General features: G+C 51.2%; 1 protein-coding gene across 3 annotated transcripts in view; it reads right to left on the bottom strand.

The window, feature by feature from the left end:
- The window catches only part of LOC147119998 (disintegrin and metalloproteinase domain-containing protein 23-like), a 576,022-nt gene that overhangs the window by 477,811 nt on the left and 77,500 nt on the right, over window positions 1–20,711 (bottom strand). For all 3 annotated transcript variants that reach the window (XM_085985478.1, XM_085985479.1, XM_085985480.1), the window contains exons 6-9: window positions 18,177–18,240; window positions 11,078–11,147; window positions 8,872–8,951; window positions 7,161–7,229 (exon numbers count right to left, since the gene is read on the bottom strand). In XM_085985478.1, the coding sequence (XP_085841604.1) occupies window positions 7,161–7,229; window positions 8,872–8,951; window positions 11,078–11,147; window positions 18,177–18,240 (283 nt within the window). The remainder of the gene's footprint in view (window positions 1–7,160; window positions 7,230–8,871; window positions 8,952–11,077; window positions 11,148–18,176; window positions 18,241–20,711) is intronic.

Raw genomic sequence — 20,711 nt, 5'->3', positions numbered from 1 at the left:
CTCTATAACTTTTGATTGTATAGCCGGACAGACAGAGAGACAGACAGACAGACAGGACAGAGAGACATACTGTTTTATATATATAACTAGCTGGAGTGCCCGGCGGTGCCGAGGCTTTTTCGAGGGCATGTTGTTGTTGGAAGAGAGAGAGAGAGAGAGAGCAACTGGGGGGGAAGAGAGAGAGCGACTGGGGGGGAAGAGAGAGAGCGACTGGGGGGGGAAGAGAGAGAGCGACTGGGGGGGAAGAGAGAGAGCGACTGGGGGGGGAAGAGAGAGAGCGACTTGGGGGGGGAAGAGAGAGCGCGACTGGGGGGGAAGAGAGAGAGCGACTTGGGGGGAAGAGAGAGCGCGACTGGGGGGGGAAGAGAGAGCGCGACTGGGGGGGGAAGAGAGAGCGCGACTGGGGGGGAAGAGAGCGCGCGACTGGGGGGGAAGAGAGAGCGCGACTGGGGGGGAAGAGAGAGCGCGACTGGGGGGGAGACGAGAGCGCGACTGGAGGAAGAGAGAGAGCGACGGGGAAGAGAGAGAGCGACTTGGCGGAAGGGGGGGGAGTGGGGGGTGAAGCGGGGGGAAGGTGGGGGGGAAGGGGAAGGGGGAAGGGGGGGAAAGGAGGGGAAAAGGGGGGAGGGGGGGGAAGAAGGAAAGGGAAGGGGGGAATATATATATAGATAAAGAAATACTTGGGAGTGAGTTACAGGCTGGAATCTAATCAAGAGGTTCAGGTGGTTTATATATAGAATGATGGATACCTGGGAGAAAGTTACAGGCTGGAATCTAATTGAGAGGTTCAGATGGTTTATATATAGAATAGTGGATACCCAGCAGTGAGGTACAGGCTGGAATCTAATAGAGGGGTTCGGGTGGTTTATATATAGAATAATGGATGCCTGGGAGTGAGTTAAGGCTGGAATCTAATCGAGGGGTTCAGGTGGTTTATATATAGAATAATGGATACCCAGGTGTGAGTTACAAGCTGGCATCTAATCGAGGGGTTCAGATGGTTTATATATAGAACAACAGATACCCCGGGAGTGAGTTACAGGCTGGAATCTAATCGAGGGGTTCAGGTGGTTTATATATAGAACTAGTTGGAGTGCCCGGCGGTGCCGAGGGTTTTTTTGAGGGCATGTTGTTATGTTGTTATGAAAAAAGTACAAATAATATATATAAATAAATGAGTTTGTCTGTCTGTGTGGGAAGGAGAGAGAGAGAGAGAGAGAGGGGAAGGAGAGAGAGCGAGAGAGAGATGGGGGGAAGGAGAGAGAGCGAGTGGGGGAAGGAGAGAGAGAGAGGGGGGGAGGAGAGTGAGAGAGAGAGGGGGAAAGGAGAGAGAGAGAGAGGGGGAAGGAGAGAGGAGAGGGGGGGAAGGAGAGAGAGGCAGAGAGAGAGAGGGAAGGAGAGCGAGAGAGAGGGAAGGAGAGAGACAGAGAGGGGGAAGGAGAGAGAGACAGAGAGAGTTTGAATCGCAGGCGGCCGAAGGAAGGGGACCTCTCCCTCCCTCTCCCACCCCCTTCACCTCTTTCCCTCCCTCAGCCTCTCTCTCCCTGCCCCCTCTCTCTCCCAGCCCCTCTCCCTCTCTCTCTCTCTCCCCCTCTCTCTCTCCCAGCCCCTCTCTCCCTGCCCCTCTCTCTCTCCCTGTCCCTCTCTCTCTCCCTGCCCCTCTCCCTCTCTCTCTCTCTCCCCCTCTCTCTCTCCCAGCCCCCTCTCTCCCTGCCCCTCTCTCTCTCCCTGCCCCTCTCTCTCTCCCTGCCCCCCTCTCCCTCTCTCTCTCTCTCCCCCTCTCTCTTTCCCCCTCCCCCCCTCTCTCCCCCACTCCCCCCCCCCCCTCTCTCCCCCTCCCCCCCCCCGCTCTCGGAGCCGTCCCCGACCGAAATCGGACACGGGAGTCCGCAGCGAAAGGCGTTCGTCTGCCGCCCGGCCAACCGGGTCCAAAGGCCGGCCGCGTTAATGATGAGGAACCCCGGGCTCGCTTCGGAGCGATGGGCACCCGGCCCTCCCGGTGTCGGACTGACTCCGTTCTGGTACCGGAAAGGAGGGAGAGACAGGGGGAGGCAGAGAGAGAGAGAGGGGGAGGGAGGGAGAGGGGGGAGAGAGGGAGAGAGAGGGAGAGGGGAGGGAGGGAGAGCGGGGAGAGAGAAGGAGGCCAGCCTTTACCAAGATGGCGGCGATGGCGGGCCGCTGGTTTGGAATCGGGCCCAGCGGGACGGGCGGTGCCTAGCTCGGGCGTGGCTGGCGAGGAGAGGCCGAGGCTTCGAGGCCTGAGGCCTGCAGGCAGCTCATCCACCGTGGATGTAAACAACCCGCGAGCGGAGAGACCGGGGTGACGGGAGAGAGGGGAGAAAGCGGAGAGAAGGAGGAGGGTGAGGGTGGGACTGGGGCCCCTGGTCGGACAGAGGCAGAGTTGCTCCATCACAAACAACAATGGCCGCCGCTTGCTTTTCAGTTTGAAGGATTAGGCCCCGCCCCACACACGCCATGAAACGCCACCCGTGACGCAGCGCGCTGCCCCCGTAGGATTGGTCAACCTTCACGTCACTCAATGCTAATGAGCAGATTCCCCCATATGGTTGGTCAACCATCACGTCACTCAACGCTAATTCCCCCGTAGGATTGGTCAACCGCTAATGAGCGGGCTAATGAGCGGAATTTTGAACGTTTTTTGTATACTTTCCGAACAATGTTTGTCTGACCAAAATGTAAATACGCCTATGACGCTCCCCTAATCATAAGCTTTCTTTTGATATAACATATGTGTAGGTACGCTCTATAACTTTTGAGTGATTGCCCGGACATACACACAGACACAATGATCCTTTTATATATATACTAGCTGGAGTGTTGTTGGAAGAGAGAAAGAGAGCGACTGGGGGGGGGGAAGTGAGAGAGCGACTGGGGGGGGGGAAGAGAGAGAGCGACTGGGGGGGGGGAAGAGAGAGAGCGACTGGGGGGAAGAGAGAGAGCGACTGGGGGAAGAGAGAGAGCGACTGGGGGGAAGAGAGAGAGCGACTGGGGGGGAAGAGAGAGAGCGACTGGGGGGGAAGAGAGAGCGCGACTGGGGGGGAAGAGAGAGCGCGACTGGGGGGGAAGAGAGAGCGCGACTGGGGGAGGAAGAGAGAGAGCGACTGGGGGGAAGAGGGAGAGCGACTGGGGGGAAGAGGGAGGGCGAACTGGGGGGGGAAGAGGGAGGGCGACTGGGGGGAAGAGGGAGAGCGACTGGGGGGGAAGAGGGAGAGCGACTGGGGGGGAAGAGGGAGAGCGACTGGGGGGGAAGAGGGAGAGCGACTGGGGGGGGAAGAGGGAGAGCGACTGGGGGGGGGGAAGAGGGAGAGCGACTGAGGGGGAAGAGGGAGAGCGACTGGGGGGAGACTGGGGGAAGAGGGATGAGCGACCTGGGGGGGAAGAGGGAGAGCGACTGGGGGGAGGGAGAGGAGAGCGACTGGGGGGGGGGAAGAGGGAGAGCGACTGGGGGGAAGAGGGAGAGCGACTGGGGGGGGAAGAGGGAGAGCGACTGGGGGGAAGAGGGAGAACGACTGGGGGGGGGAAGAGGGAGAGCGACTGGGGGGGAAGAGGGAGAGCGACTGGGGGAAGAGGGAGAGCGACTGGGGGGGAAGAGGGAGAGCGACTGGGGGGAAGAGGGAGAGCGACTGGGGGGAAGAGGGAGAGCAACTGGGGGGGAAGAGAGAGCGACTGGGGGGGAAGAGAGAGAGCGACTGGGGGGGGGGAAGAGGGAGAGCGACTGGGGGGAAGAGGGAGAACGACTGGGGGGGAAGAGGGAGAGCGACTGGGGGGGAAGAGGGAGAGCGACTGGGGCGAAGAGGGAGAGCGACTGGGGGGGGGGAAGAGGGAGAGCGACTGGGGGGGAAGAGGCGAGAACGACTGGGGGGGAAGAGGGAGAGCGACTGGGGGGAAGAGGGAGAGCGACTGGGGGGGAAGAGGGAGAGCGACTGGGGGGGAAGAGGGGAGAGCGACTGGGGGGGAAGAGGGGAGAGCGACTGGGGGGGAAGAGGGAGAGCGACTGGGGGGGGAAGAGGGAGAGCGACTGGGGGGGAAGAGGGAGAGCGACTGGGGGGGAAGAGGGAGAGCGACTGGGGGGGAAGAGGGAGAGCGACTGGGGGGGGAAGAGGGGAGAGCGACTGGGGGGGAAGAGGGAGAGCGACTGGGGGGGAAGAGGGGAGAGCGACTGGGGGGGAAGAGGGAGAGCGACTGGGGGGGAAGAGGGAGAGCGACTGGGGGGGAAGAGGGAGAGCGACTGGGGGGGAAGAGGGAGAGCGACTGGGGGGGAAGAGGGAGAGCGACTGGGGGGGAAGAGGGAGAGCGACGGGGGGGGGAAGAGGGGAGAGCGACGGGGGGTAGAGAGAGAGCGACTGGGGGGAAGAGAGAGAGCGACTCGGGGGAAGAGAGAGAGCGACTGGGGGGAAGAGAGAGCGCTTGGAAATGTAGATTTGAAAAGAAACACGCAGTAAGTGGGAAAAAGAATGGAATCAAGATGGCGGCCACTCACCTCGGTTCAGAACGATAAGGCCCGCCCACACACGCACCGATTGGTCGACCGTCATGTCACCGCAGCGTAGGATTGGTCAATCGTCCTGTCACTTGACTCTAGGAGGGCCCGCCCGCATGCGCGACGAACCCGCCCCCCGCGACGTAGCGATTGGTCGACCGTCAGGTCGCTCGACCGTACGATTGGTCGACCTTAATGTCACTCTAGCTAATGAGTGAATAATGAGCGGAATTTTGAACGTTTTTTTGGATACCGCGGGTGCTGGATACCTGGGAGTGAGTTACAGGCTGGAATCTAATCGAGGGGTTCAGGCGGTTTATTATATATAGAATAACAGATACCTGGGGGTGAGTTCTAATGTAAGGTTTATATATACAGTAAATGGTAAATGAGTAAGTAATAACTGATGAAGGTTATTTATAAAATGAAAATATTTAACAGAAGGGGTAAACATCAGTGGTCTGAAAATAAAGAAACAGATTGGAACTAAAGTACACTTGGATGCTGTAACCTCAAATATTACAGGTAGAATATAATTTTGTAATAAAAGTATTTGCATGAATCGCACTATGTCCAATAATAATTGAAATAATTTTTATCGAGAAATTAACTGGTTTAACTGGCGATTGTCCCTGTGAGCTGTGTGTACTGGTCGCCCTCTGGTGGCGGAACAGGTGAAGCGCACGAGACTGGCCATGGAGCTGCAAAGGAGCCAGTTTCTCCCCACCTGTAATTAACCAAATTGCAGTTTCCGAAATTGCAGTGCATTCCTGTGCTTGAGTCATTGATCACAAAGGGTAACTGTACAAAAATGTCCGTTTTTTGGTGTAATTTTAAATCCCCATCAACTGTCTCTCTGAAAATGTAACATTAATTTCCCCAGGTTTTCACTTGGATTTAAATTGTTCTCACAAGATTGCAGTAAAGGGTGGCCATCAGAACATTTACAAGGCCCATCCTACCTAGCTCATCCAACCTGGAAAATTTAAACAGTTTTCCCCAAATCACAACATCCAACTTTGGTTCTGTGAATGACCATTCCAGGATTTTCGCCTCCTGTACGCTACATTCCCAGTCCAGGAACTGATCGCTCTGTGTGTGACAAAGACCTTTTCCTCCCCTGATGCATGTAAAGGTCTGACAGGAAATGAGTTTGAAGAAATCCCAGCCCAGTTTTTACTAGATGAGGGCCGACGGCACAAAATGACCGAGAACTGTGCACTCACTGAGTCTCAGTCAGACCACCATCCTGGGGAGCGGTGGACAATTCAACAGGAAAAGCATCTAAGTGTACCCGTTCCAGCTGTAAAAGTTCCCACTGAGGGCGACCCTCTTTTAAATCGATGTTCTGTCCAGCACCATACTTTATCTGCTATCCTGTGACTCCTTAGCACCACCTATACTCGCCAACGTTTCACCCTCGCAGAAGCTGTCTGAAGATCCAAGTATACAGCAACTGAATTCCACTCGTCTACATTATCAACGTCTTAAAACGTCCAGCAGGTTCGTTAACCGTTGCCTCAGTTTCCTCAATCCACGTTGACAGCTCCTTTAACAAAATATGCTTCTCCTAATTTCACCTGCTAGATCATTCAAATATTTTTGGAGCGATATCCCTAGACCAGGTCCTGATTTACAGCTGCCAAGTCTGAGCCAACACCGGTGCAGCAAGTGCTGGCCTTCTGAGGAAGTGTTACTCTGAAGCTAGCTGTGTGTTTACCGGATTGGGAGTGTTTAATGCTGACATTGATTCCCCAACAATGAAACCCCACCTCCCCCAACCTTGTCAAAGACAACAATTCACTAAAAATTAACATACATTTACACATATAACTTGACAATTGATAAGTGTTATATACACAATTGAGGGATTAATTCAGAGGCTCCACTCCCGTCACGCTGCCTCACTAAGCGTGAATGGCAGTCAGAAATGACTATAGACACGACTTTCTGATATGCGCTCACCGATAGGCAGTGGGGCTTCCTGAATTGGCACCTTACGTGTGAAATTCTGCCCCTGCCTCAGACCCTCATCCATACCCTGGTTACCTTCAGACTCAACTATTCCAACCCTCTCCTGGCCGGGCTCCCACCTTCTGTAAACTGCAGCTCATCCAAAGCTCTGCTGCCCGTGTCCTAACTCGCACCAAGTCCCGTTCGCCCATCATCCCTGTGCTCGCTGACCTACATTGGCTCCCAGTCCAGTAACGCCTCAAATTTAAAATTCTGATCCTCATGTTCAAATCCCTCCATGGCCTCGCCCCTCCCTATCCCTATAACCTCCTCCAGCCCTACAACCCTTCGCGATCTTGGCACTCCTCCAATTCTAGCCTCTTGCACATTCCCGATTTCCTTTGCCCCACCATGGCCGGCCGAGCTTTCAGCCATCTAGGCCCTAAGCTCTGGAATTCCCACCCTAAAACTCTCCTCCTTTAAGACGTTCCTCTTTGACCAAGCTTCTGGTGGCCTGTCCTAATATCTCCTGATGTGGCTCAGTCTCACATTTTGTCTGGTTACGGTCCTGTGAAGCGCCTTGGGAACATTTTTACTACAATAAAGACACTGCATAATGCAAGTTGTTGTTGTGTGTGTGTGAGCAATTCAGACAATGCGAGCTGGCTGTGAGGAAGGGAGACTGTAGAAAGTTCGCAGTGCCTACCATCTTGTGGTCGTTAACGATCATCAGCTCCAGATACTTCGTCTCATAGAAGACATTACTGCGGTGAGCCTGAGGAGACAGAAGTTGATCTGTCAGCCCGTTCGACAGACGCGGGGCCTTGCAACTGGCAGCGCCCGTCACGTAACATCACCCCCCTGCCAACCAACGCAGACACTCCCTTCGCATGGGACTATTGAATGTGGGCAAATGCAGCAGCCATTTTCCCACAAATAGCGATACGGTGACTGACCAGTTAACTATGTCGCGTTACATAGAATGTACAGCAAAGAAACAGGCCATTCGGCCCAAGTGGTCTATGCCGGTGTTTATGCTCCACACGAGCTTCCTCCCACCCCTCTTCATCTAACCCATCTGCATATCCTTCTATTCCTTTCTTCCTCATGTGCTTGTCTAGCTGCCCCTTAAATGCATCTATACTATTCGCCTCAACCACTCCGTGTGGCAGCGAGTTCCACATTCTCACCACTCTCTGGGTAAAGAGGTTTCTTCTGAATTCCCTGCTGGATTTATTTTATATCCTATATTTATGACCTCTAGTTTGGTCTCCCCCACAAGTGGAAACATCTTCTCTACGTCTACCCTAACGAACCCCTTCATCATTTTAAAGACCTCTATCAGGTCACCCCTCAGTCTTCTCTTTTCTAGAGTAAAAAGCCACAGTCTGTTCAGTCTTTCCTGATAGTTATAACCAACGTTCCCTAGGAGGTGCGAGGCTGCACACCTCTCTGTCGGTCCCGCGCAGCCCGGGACCGGCTTTGTCAATGTAAAGTTTTGCAATGGCCACGCACCCCAAAAAAAAATAAGAGGGAACGTTGGGAGTAAACTCTCAGTTCTGGAATCATCCTTGTAATCTTTTTTGCACCTTCGCCTGTGCCTCCATACCCTTATTGAGACCAAAACATGTGCACATTATTCTAAGTGTGGTCTAACCAAGCTTCTACGTAAATTTAATGTAACTTTTCTGCTTTTCAATTATATTCCTCTAGAAATGAACCCCAGTGCTTTGTTTGCATTTTTTATGGCTTTGTTAACCTGTGTTGCTACTTTTAATGATTTGTGAATCTCTACCTCCAGATCCCTCGGTTCCTCTACCCCATTGAGATACTTATTTTCCAAGGAGTATGTGGCCTCTTACCAAAATGCACCTTCTCACACTTTTCTCACACTTACCTATATTGAAATTAATTTCCCAATTACATACCCATTCTGAAAGTTTATTGATATCTTATATTCTGTCGCAGTCCTCCTCAATATTAACAACAGCCCCCAATTTAGTGTCATTCGCAAATTTTGAAATTGGACTTCCGATTCCCCGAGTCTAAATTGTTTATGTAAATGGTGAGAAGTGATCCCAGCTCCAATCCTTGTGTAACACCACATCCCACCTTCTGCCAGTCTGAGTAATTACCTTTAACCCCTACTCTCTGTTTAGTAGCCAGCTTGCGATCCATTCTGCTACTCGTCCCCTGCTTCCACTTGCTCTGACCTTAGTCATGAGTCTACTATTTGTTTTTGTTTTTTTACAGCTGCTGCTGGCTGTGAGGTGAATGTTAGCCGGGATACTGCGAGAACTCTCCCCGCTTTCCTCAGACAGCTGGTGAAATAGACAATTTATTGGCAAATTAACTGCTACACAGCACCCAGCGCACGTAGACTGAAAGGGATGGTGGAAGAGTGGGGGGACACTTACAGCTCTCCTTCTCCGGTGTGTTCGGAGCCAGGGTAACTCCATCAGTAGCGACCACGGGGTGTTAGCCTTGCTTAGATTCCCTGAAAGAGATTGTGCGAGAGAAGTGACCGACAACACCCAGTGTAACTCGACCAGCTTCGACTGAAAGGGTTAACATAACGGCTTGCATTTCAAGGAAAAGGCTTGGTCAAAGATAGATTTTAAAGCAAGTTTTAAAGGAGGAGGAGAGGTAGAGAGGCGGAGAGGTTCAGGGAGGGAATTCCAGAGCTTCGGGCCTGGACGGCTGAAGGCACGGCTGCCAATGGTGGAGCGAAGGGAGTGGGGGAAGCACAAGAGGCCAGGATTGGTGGAACGCAGAGATCTCAAAGAGTTGTAGGGCTGGAGGAGGTTACAGAGATAGGGAGGGGCGAGGCCCTGGAGGAATTTGAACATGAGGGTGAGAATATTTAAATCGAGGTGTTGCTGGACCGGGAGCCAATGTAGGTCAGCGAGCACAGGGGTGATGGGTGAATGAGACATGGTGCGTATTAGGATACGGATAGCAGAGTTTTGGATGAGCTGATGTTTACGGAGGGTGGAAGATGGGAGGCCGGCCAGGAGAGCGTTGGAATAGTCGAGTCTTCAGCTCCCAGATGAAGTAAAACGGTTACACAGTTTGAGAAAGGGCTTCTTCTACGTGCGTGTGCGACTGTGCGTATCTGTATTTCTGTTCGTGTGTACATGCGTGTACTTGGGTGTGTGCATGTATGTGTGCGTATGTGTATGTGCATGTGTACCTGCACGTGTGTACGCACGTATAGACGCTCACACACACGCACATACAAGACGCTCTTTCTCAGACTGTGCAACCATTTTACTTTGTCTGGAAGCTGTATGCGCGTGTGCACGTGCCTGTATGTGTGCACGTGCCTGTATGTGTGCGCGTGCCTGTACGTGTGCGCGTGTGTGTGCCGAGATATCAGGTGAGGACAGGACCAGGTTCAGCGGTGATGTCCCTCCCCCAAGTGACTTGAGTAGTCGGCCGTCCCTGATCACGGCGGGTAACCGGTGAACAAGGTGCAGGAGAGAAAAATGCAGGGTATTTCAATAATTAATAGCGTGGAATAAAATACACAGGAAGAGCAGAGGGGCGAGGAAGTGTGAAGATGGAGCCAAAGCTTTTATAATTTTTTTTGACATTTTTAAAAAAATGGTATAAAACATATTGGCCCAGAAATTCGGGTCTCCCCCACGGAAGTGCCGGTTTCGTGCATGCACTGCGCATGCGCGGGAAACCAGAACTTCCGTTCCCTTAAAGGAAGGGGTTGACAGGTCGAACACGTACGCCGGAGAGGCAGCGCGTGCGCATCGAACTTACGTTTTTTTTGCAGGTTTCTCCGGGAGGGTAAGTCTCCAGGAGTTACACACGTAAAAAGCAGGCGCAAGGCTTGCTTTTAGCAAGGTAAGTGGTGAATTAATTAAAATTAAAACATTTTTTCCACAGGTTTATTATTTTTAAATACTTTAAAGAATGGTAAGTTTATTTTTAGCCCCGTTAGAAAATGTAATTAATTTTTTTTTAATTTAAATTATTGTTTAAAATAGTTATTTTATGTTATTTATAGTTATTTTAAAAATGTGATTTAAAAAAAAAATTATTTGAAGTTTTAGTGATGTTTTGGGGCTTATAGTATTTATAGTTTTGACAGTTCTTCCTGTCAATTTTATGAATGGGCATTCCCTGCTACCATTGGCTCTCCATGGCCCACGTGATCCCAGGGGTCACATCGAACTAACTGCGCCCCTGGGATACGCAAGTACTGCGCGCCAGCAGTTGGAGCAGGCGCAGGATCGGAATCCCACGTGGGCCCACAGCTCAACGGCCAGCGCGCTAGGTAAGTGCAGGTCGGCGGTTTGCACCCGCGGGAAGCCTCTGACCCGAATTTCTGGGCCAATATTACAGTAAGCTGCTGACATGACATTTATATACTTGAAAAGGAAGCAATTGTAGGACTATGAGGAAAGAGCAGGTGAGTGGGACTAATTGAAAAGGGTTGTAGGGCTGGAGGAGGTTACAAAGAGCCGGCACAGACACGATGGGCCGAATGGCCTCCCCCTGTGCTGTATCGTTCTATGAGTACGACTGTTACTGGGAGGCAGGAAGAGTCTGGGGCAGCGAGCAGCATAAGGGTTAGATAGTATCAACGCCAGCAATGACTGGAATTACCGATGTGGGGAAGTTTGTCCATCAATCCAATGGGTATCCGATGTAACATGTGCGGCCTTGGTGAATTCTCCTAAAAAACAGAAAACGATTTCTTCATCAGCCATTTTTCCCACCAATATACCTGGCCATTTCAGTTCCTCTCTAAACACTCCTCCAAACAATTCCTGGATGAATTGTAAAGACTCAGGCCGTGAAATCTGATAACACCTGAAAACGGGCGCAGGGATCGCGATGTGCAATTAACCTGTTCCCACTGAGTCCGATGCAGGCAGCACACCAACTTCATGCTGCCTGCTTATTTAAGTGATAGTAGCGTGTACCCAGTGCTAACTGTGCTGTTCACTGGCCGCTTCAGCAGGGGGCCCAAAACTGTGCAAGGTTAGCACCACTTAAAGCTAGCCTGCACTGCTTAAAGCCAGCCTGCATCTCTTAAAGGGGTGGTGCATTGTGGCTGGAGGAGGTGGTGGAAGTCATTCTACAACTGATTTTGATGTGGGAAACACCCAATAATGGCACAACATGGGAGAGAGTGTGCTCCAAGGTTCTCTGATGCTGCACTGGAGGCCTTGGTGGAGGAGGTGGAGAGGAGGAGAGAGTTCCTCTATCCACAGTGGGCCAGGAGGCCCTCCAGACAAACCCTCAGAAGGCAGTGGGAGCAGACAGCCGAGGTGGTCAATGCCAGGAGTCAAGCCCCAAGGTCCTGGATGCAAAGCCACAAAAAGTTCAATGACCTCACGAGTGGTTAAGGTTTGTGAACGCACCTTCAAATGCCATATCCCACCCACTGCACTGTTAGCCTCAGCAACTACTTAATGCATCACACTCACATCACACACCTACCAACAATCTCTATCAATCAGGACTCCTACCTAACATTCATAGCTTCACCTCACCCTCACACATTTAGCACTGCTGCAAGCCGCACACCCACATCTCACAGCATGCACTCTCTGCCAGCTATTCAACCATGACAGGCACATCACCCAAACACATTGCACCACACTCACTGACCCACTTCCCTCTCTCTTGCAGGACGAGGTGGCTCACAACCGAAGGCAGCAGCAGCTAACCGGAGGGGGACAGGCTCGCCTGCATAACCTTACCCCCATGGAGGAAACGGTGCTGGACATTATTGGAACGGCCATTGCTGAGGCTGTGGCCTGCAGCGGGGCTGAAACCATCGAAGATGACGGTATCCTCATACCTAATCCTTCTTCTCACATCCCACTTCCCCCTTGTCCCACAATCTCTTCTGATTTACAAGCTGCAGATGGTGTAAGCGTGCACCTCTTGCTTTCCCCCCTCCCCTCACAATAACCCTACCCTTTTGCCTTTCTCCTTTCAGCTACCCAAGAACTGCAACCTGGCCAGGCAGTGGTGGAAGGGCAACAGGTGGACGAGCAACAAGACAGTGATGATGAAGACACACGGTCACTCGATTTCATGCTCGCAGCCACCAGCTCAGATACTGACACTGTGTGTAATTTAGAGGGTAGCATAAAGGTGGGATCTGCACATGGTGAGAGACCGGGCACGAGTGGCCTGCAGCCAGGGCAAGGGGCAAGGGTAGCGCAGGTGCCAGCTCGCCGGAGAGCGAGGTCACACACGTGTCCTGCTGCAGAGGACTCAGATGAGGACTTCAATGGAGCGGCCTACAAAAGAAGGCTGATGGGTATGCACCATGAAATGCTTGGTGCATTAGCAGGCCTGCCAGAAAGCCTGAGTGCAATTTCAAGGAGGAATCCGGGACAAATGTGGCATAAGGCTTTATGCAGAGGTTGGAGCCCATCTTTTCCAGCATGGAAGTAGTGGCCAACTCCATCAGCACACTTGTGGACCCAAAAACGATGCAGCGTCTGATGGCCGATGTTTCAGCAAATTGCGAGTGCTGCATTGGAAGCTCAGACTGCAGTCGTCATGGCTGTGGATTACAGTGTGCTCCAACAGATTACTAGGATTGCTGAGGCACCGCCCTGGGGGAAATGGCACTGAAGCATGAACCTGCTGTCCTCTCTCAGGATGACAGCATTCATTCTCCCACCACTGCCACTCCGCCAGTACCCTTGCTGTTGCCTGTCAGCCAGCCAGCCCAGACTGCCGCCGCCCATGCCGAGACGGTGCAGTCCCCAGCCAGGCCTTTGGAGGTATTGAGACTCACAAGATCAGGATGTGTGGCGCCATGGCTGCCTTAGGTTGGACCTCGGTTAAGGGGCAAGATGACCATCCTCAGCAGCAACAGCCCGCTGTGGAGAGACCTACCAGGACCTGGGGGTCATGCATTACCGTTGGCTGTCAAAATTACCACTGCCCTCAACTTTTTTGCCTTCGGATCCTTCCATGGCTCTGCCGGAGACATATCCAGGACCTCCCAGTCGGTGGCCCAAAAATGCATAAGACTGATGGTTTAGAATCATAGAACCATAGAAATTTACAGCGCAGGAGGCCATTCGGCCCATCGTGTCTGTGCCGGGCGAAAACGAGCTATCCAGCCTAAGCCCACTTTCCAGCTCTTGGTCCGTAGCCTTGTCGGTTTCGGCATTTCAAATACATATCCAAGTACTTTTTAAATGCGATGAGGGTTTCTGCCTCAACCACCCTTTCAGGCAGTGAGTTCCAGACCCCCACCACCCTCTTTGTGAAAAAAGTTCTCAACTCCTCTCTAATCCTTCTCCCAATTACTTTAAATGTATGCCTCCTAGCTATTGACCTCTCTGCTAAGGGAAATAGGTCCTTCCTATCCATTCTATCTAGGCCCCTCATAATTTTATACACTTCAATCAAGTCTCCCCTCAGCCTCCTCTGTTTCAAAGAAAATAACCTCAGGTTTTTTTTTCCAAAAGGTTGTTTGCCAGGGCCGGCAATTATGTGAACTTCACCTGCGATGATGCCAGTCAGAATGAGTGGGCGGGCGGGTTTGCGTCTCTGGCTGGCTTCCCACGGTTGCATGGCGTAATCGACTGCACATACGTGGCAATCCGGGCACCCCCAGATCAACCAGGAGTATTCGTGAACCGCAAGGGGTTCCAATCCATCAATGTGCAACTGGTGTGCAACCATAAGAAAAGGTTTATACAGGTGTGTGGCAGATTCCCGGAGAGCTACCATGATGCTTTCATCCTGCGGCAGTCCAAGCTCCCCGACCCCTTTGGACCTCCAAGCAGAATTAAGGAGTGGCTGCTAGGAGACAAAGGATACCCCTTTCAAACTTGGCTGATGACACCCACGAAAAACCCAACAAATGAAGCCCAAGGATGGTACAATAACAGCCATATGACCACCAGGTGTGTCATTGATCACCAGATGTGTCATATGTCAAGCGATCGGCATGCTCAAGATGCACTTCAGGTGCCTGGACAGATCTGCAGGCGCCCTTCAGTACACACCAGAGAGGGTCTCCAGAATGGTCGTGGTGTGCTGCACTCTGCACGACACTGAGCAGCAGTGTGGTTTGGACCTGCAGGAGGAAGAGGAGGAGGAGAAGGAGGAAAAGGAAGAGGAAGAGCAAGAGGAGGAGGATGGGGAACCCCAACGCAGCACCAGCTGCTCACATTGCTGCCAGAGATTCCCTTATAGCTGTAGGAGTCATTCAGTTACCACCACTAGGCCGATGTAACTATCACATCAAATGGCCACTCTCCTCCCCCCACTCCACCCCAATCCCTTCATAGACTGTGCTTGAAAGGCCTGTCAGTACGTCGCAGATTCTCTGCTGCCCCTCAATGATTATCCTTTTCATCGATGGCCCCCGGGGTACAGCACCTGTGTCCAGTTGAGCACGCAGACGCGGACTCTCCCCTGCTGTCTCTGCCACCATCGTCTGCTCTTGCTCACTTGTGAAGTGTGAGTCACCAGGTGAAAACCCAACTCTCTCTCTAACTAGACCCACCAAAGTGCGAGTATCTGAGCTGGTGCCTGGTAAGCACTAGTCCTGTGACGGTGCACCCTCAGAAGGAATCAGCTCCTCTGAGGATTTGTCATCCGGGAGATCCACCGACTGCTGATACACACATTAAGGCTCTGGCGGAGAGAGGAACCATGAATTAGTCCTGGCAAGGTAAGAATGTAGCAATTTATTGTTATGGAGATGATCATATTTCACTCGCTGCTGAAAACAAAACAACATGACTGAATGCTGTATGTGGGCCGCTGTTGGTTAATTGTGTTAACAGATAGCTGGAAGGTCCCCATCTCCGATAGTCAGGGACGCTGAAACACCACTGATCTCCAGCTCTCCCTCCTCTGCAGTTATTAACAGGAAATATGTGGAAAACCACCTCCAGTTCTTTCCCTCGTGTTCTGTGCTCTCTTCTCCTACAACAGGGGAAAAGAAGAGACGTATGAGTGAGTGTAATGGCATGTGTTCACCCGATGGCTGCCATGCATCTGGTGAGGTTGACGATCAGGGAGAGACATCAAATTGCATAAGGATGAGGGTGAGTGCCAGTGGTGGATGGATAGATAGATGGGGATGTGTGCAAGTGCATAGAACGAGAAGGATGGGTGCGTTTGCAAGATGAGTGGGTGTGAGGAGTGATGGAGTAGGCTTGACAAAGCAGACTGAGGGAATGGGGTGATGCGCACAACAGGATGGAGGTGAATGTGCAACTGTTCGCACCTTTCCTGACCTGGTTAGGTCAATAAAGCGCTTCCTGCACTGAAGCCAGGAGCGTGGCACGATGCTCTTGCTGTTGACCTATTGACCACCTCCAGCCACATCTTCTTTATTGCAACTGTAGGAAGAGTATCTCTCTCCAGATCCTCACTGCGCCCAGCAGTGAGTCAGGCGAGGCATCGTTAAATCAAGGCACAGCCCTTGACCATCCTGAATCCATTCTGAGACTTCACCCTCACTTGGTTTAAACTCCTCACTCCTCCAAACTCCATCTTTGGATTGGCCCTTTAAATACTCCCGTTGAGAGCCCATCAGGAGGGTCCGTACCACACCCACTGCCCCGCATTCGACGCCAAACCCAGAAGCTCTATTCTGGGGTCCTGACAGGGGTCTTGTCAGGGTGGATGTGGAGAGGATGTTTCCTCTTGTGGGAGAATCTAGAACTAGGGGTCACTGTTTAAAAAGAAGGGGTCGCCCATTTAAGACAGAGATGAGGAGAATTTTTTTCTCAGAGGGTCGTGAGTCTTTGGAACTCTCTTCCTCAGAGAGCGGTGGAAGCAGAGTCTTTGAATGTTTTTAAGGCAGAGGTAGATAGATTCTTGGTAAGCAAGGGGGTGAAAGGTTATCGGGGGTAGGCGGGAATGTGGAGTAATCGGATCAGCCATGATCTTATTGAATGGCGGAGCAGGCTCGAGGGGCCGAGTGGCCTACTCCTGCTCCTAATTCGGATTAGGTGGCGGCGTTAAAATGTCAGTCAGACGCGCTGAAAGTTGTTCCTGGCTTCCCACCTGATAGTGAACCCTCCCCCGCTCTGAACGTGCCTCTGAGTCATTATCGGGGCCGTTAACTCTGTTTTTCTCTCCACAGATGCTGCCTGACCTGCTGAGTGTTCCCAGCGGCATTTTCTGTTTTTATTTTATAACTGTTGAAGCTGGGGGTGGGTCAATTGAAAATATCAAAACTGAGATTGATAGCTTTTTGTTAGGTAAGAGTATTAAGACGCAGGTCAGCCATGTTCTAATTGAATGGTGGAACAGGCTCGAGGGGCTGAATGGCCTCCTCCTGTTCTTATTGGAAGGAGCTGTAGAAATGCCAGTTCTTTCTTTTCGGAGTGGAATTCTGCATGGTCTGCAGGCTGTAGTCAGCCGATTAGGACCGGTAATTAGCCGCCGCATCAGGGGTGCAGAGGGCCGCTCATGCATTTGTCAAGAGTTGGACAGTGACTTCACGGGCTTCTCTCCATTCTCACCCTCCTCCGGTTTAAGCCGTCAGCAGCCAAAAATAATTGCACCCTGCGGAATTGGTTTCAGTAGCAAAACTGCTGAACGGCAATTTTTTTTTTAAACTTGCATTTTTAAAAAATCTGCTGAGTTGCCACGGTAAAGTGCATGTCCCAGCACAAAAACATCGCATCCTTCACAACTCCCCCTTGAGAAAATAAAGCCAGGGAATTTTGGAATAGTCCCAACGATGTCAGACTGGCTCATTGGGCTAACTAGCACCTTGCTGCTCCTAAAAGGATCTCCAAATTATGGGAACAGCCTCGAGAGCCCGGACTAATAATCCAGTCAATCTGAGATCAAATCCCACCATGGCACTTTTGAGAATTTGAACTCAGTTTTTTTTATTTCCAGTTTTTAAAAATATATTACCATCAGAAACATGGTATCGTGAAACTGTCGGATGGTCGTAAAAACCCAACTGGTCTGGAAATGCCTCAAATTTAAAATTCTCATCCTCGTGTTCAAATCCCTCCATGGCCTCCACCAGCCCTACAACCCTCCAAGGTCTCTGTGCTTCTCCACTTCTGGCCTTGTTTGCATCCCTTACTTCCTTCGCCCCACCATTGGCAGCCGTGCCTTCAGCTGCCTAGGCCCTAGCCTCTGGAATTCCCTCCCTAAACCTCTCTGCCTCTCTCTCCTCTTTTAAGATGCTCCAAAAAACCTACCTCTTTGACCAAGCTTTTGGTCACCTGTCCTAATATCTCCTTATATGGCTCGGTGTCAAATGTTGTCTGATAACGCTCCTGTGAAGCGCCTTGGGACGTTTTACTACGTTAAAGGCGCTATATAAATAAAAGTTGTTGTTGGTTCATTAATGTACTTTAGGGAAGTAAGCTTGGCGTTCTTACCCAGTCTGGCCTTCATATGACTCCAGTCCCACACCAGCATGGTTGACTCTGGTCTGCCCTATTGTAGTGGTCTAGCGAGCCACTCAGCTGTATCAAAACCACCGCAAAGAATAACAAGAAGCACTGTGGAAGTACCCTCACCACACTGACTGCAGCGGTTCAAGAAGGCGGCCCACCACCACCTTTTCAAGGCAACTAACGATAGGCAATAAATGCTGGCCTTGCTAGCGACGCCCACGTCCCGAGAAAGAAAAGCTCTGTCACCAACCTATGAGGTCTACCATGTTCAGCAATAAGGCAGGTACTGGTGGCACCGATCATCTGACAGCACAAAAGAAATAATGCTTGGTACTCACCTCTGTATGTGCCTGCGTCAATGGCTCAATGATATACATGTAGTTACCATCATCAAACATGCCACTAGAGAGAGAGAGAGATGACACAGTATTAGAATGAGGCTGCTGCTTCCAATCAATGCCTAGTACCTCACACAAAGCTCTCCAACCCTTGTTGCCACCGTCCCAGCATTTAAAACTAGAATTGTTTTCACCTGAGTTTCCTCATCTTTGCTTTCTTTTGTGCTCCTGAAGGTGAGGGGGTGTTGGCACTGTGACACTCCTCACTTGCCCATCTGCCCGTGTCAGCATCAAGCACACCTAGATCAGGTATGCTACAAGGTTAAATGCAGAGTAAAGCTCACTCTACTCTGCCACTGAAGATTTTTGGATTTTTACAATATGGATTGTTAATACCAGTTTTAAGCAAACAAAAAGGATGGGCTAGAAACCCTGGACTAAACGAGCAGAGTTCTGACGAAAGGTCATCGACCTGAAACGTTAACTCTGTTTCTCTCTCCACAGATGCTGACTAACCTGCTGAGTATTTCCAGTATTTTCTGTTTTTATTTCAGATTTCCAACATCCGCAGTATTTTACTTTTGTATTAAACGAGCAGAGTTTGGTTGAAATTATTAACAACGAATCATAGAACACAGAACTGTTCAACTTGACTGTTACAAGACAGCATGCTGGGAAGTTTTACCAAGTTTGATCGCTATCATTATTGCTACAGACGGTTGAAGCCCAAATGAAATGATGTACTTTCACAGAGATAAGGGGTGAGGCTGAAGATAATAGAGCTACCAACAAGGCCTTGATAAACTGAGAAACCGTCAAACATCAGAAGCTGTTTTTGTAGCAGCAGCTGGTTTAACCATGGGAAAGAGAGAGAATGGAAAATTATCAGCAGATTGCTTTGCCAGCGAGAAGGGTATATGGATAGCTGTTTTTATTAAGATCGAGGAGACACTCCAGACGCAGACCAGAGACAGACCAGAGACAGACCAGAGACAGACCAGAGACAGACCATAAACAGACCACAGACAGACCACAGACAGACCACAGACACTCCACAGACAGACCACGCGACACTCCAGCGACAGACCACCGACAGACCAGAGAAACAGACTCCAGAGACACTCCAGAGACACTCCAGAGACAGACCAGAGACAGACCAGAGACAGACCAGACACTCCAGAGTCAAACCAGACACTCCAGAGTCAGACCATGGAGACATCAGCAGAAAATGAACTCCTCAGTCTCCCGAAGCAGAAGAATTGGATGATTCGGAGTTTTGCCTTGTAATGCTGACTGGGTTATAAGCATCTTTATATCTAAAACTGTTGTGCTTTATTTCCAGTAACACCAACTGTTCAAAAGTTTAAAGACTCAGTTGATCCTTACCTCGCGAGTACGCTACAGAATAAAGACAGTTAAAAATCGACAACGGTTACAGAGGGAGAGTGGAGAGTTTCGGATGGATGGGTTACAGTGGGAATGCAGAGTGTGAGCTGGGATGGGGATGGATGGGTTACAGAGGGAATGCAGAGTGTGAACTGGGATGGGGATGGATGGGTTATAGAGGGACTGGAGAGTGTGAACTGGGATTGGGGATTAATGGGTTACAGAGGGAATGCAGAGTGTGAGCTGGGATGGGGATGGATGGGTTACAGAGGGAATGCAGAGTGTGAGCTGGGATTGGGATGGATGGGTTACAGAGGGAATGCAGAGTGTGAGCTGGGATGGGGATGGATGGGTTACAGAGGGAATGCAGAGTGTGAGCTGGGATGGGGATGGATGGGTTACAGAGGGAATGCAGAGTGTGAGCTGGGATGGGGATGGATGGGTTACACAGGGAATGCAGAGTGTGAGCTGGGATGGGGATGGATGGGTTACAGAGGGAATGCAGAGTGTGAGCTGGGATTGGGATGGATGGGTTACAGAGGGAATGCAGAGTGTGAGCTGGGATGGGGATGGATGGGTTACAGAGGGAATGCAGAGTGTGAGCTGGGATTGGGGATGGATGGGTTACAGAGGGAATGCAGAGTGTGAGCTGGGATGGGGATGGATGTGTTACAGAGGGAATGCAGAGTGTGAGCTGGGATGGGGCTGGATGGATAGCGGGAATGCAGAGTGTGAGCTGGGATTGGGGATGGATGGGTTATAGAGGGACTGGAGAGTGTGAACTGGGATTGGGGATTAATGGGTTACAGAGGGAATGCAGAGTGTGAGCTGGGATGGGGATGGATGGGTTATAGAGGGACTGGAGAGTGTGAACTGGGATTGGGGATTAATGGGTTACGGAGGGAATGCAGAGTGTGAGCTGGGATGGGGATGGATGGGTTACAGAGGGAATGCAGAGTGTGAGCTGGGATTGGGATGGATGGGTTACAGAGGGAATGCAGAGTGTGAGCTGGGATGGGGATGGATGGATTATAGAGGGAATGCAGAGTGTGAGCTGGGATGGGGATGGATGGGTTACAGAGGGAATGCAGAGTGTGAGCTGGGATGGGGATGGATGGGTTACAGAGGGAATGCAGAGTGTGAGCTGGG

Source organism: Somniosus microcephalus, chromosome 4, assembly GCF_052327205.1.
Source record: "Somniosus microcephalus isolate GS21.2 chromosome 4, FLI_Smic_1.0, whole genome shotgun sequence".
NCBI classification, from domain to species: Eukaryota; Metazoa; Chordata; class Chondrichthyes; order Squaliformes; family Somniosidae; genus Somniosus; species Somniosus microcephalus.
The sequence above is the reverse complement of the archived record's forward strand: the minus strand, read 5'-3'. Positions and strand labels throughout refer to the sequence as shown.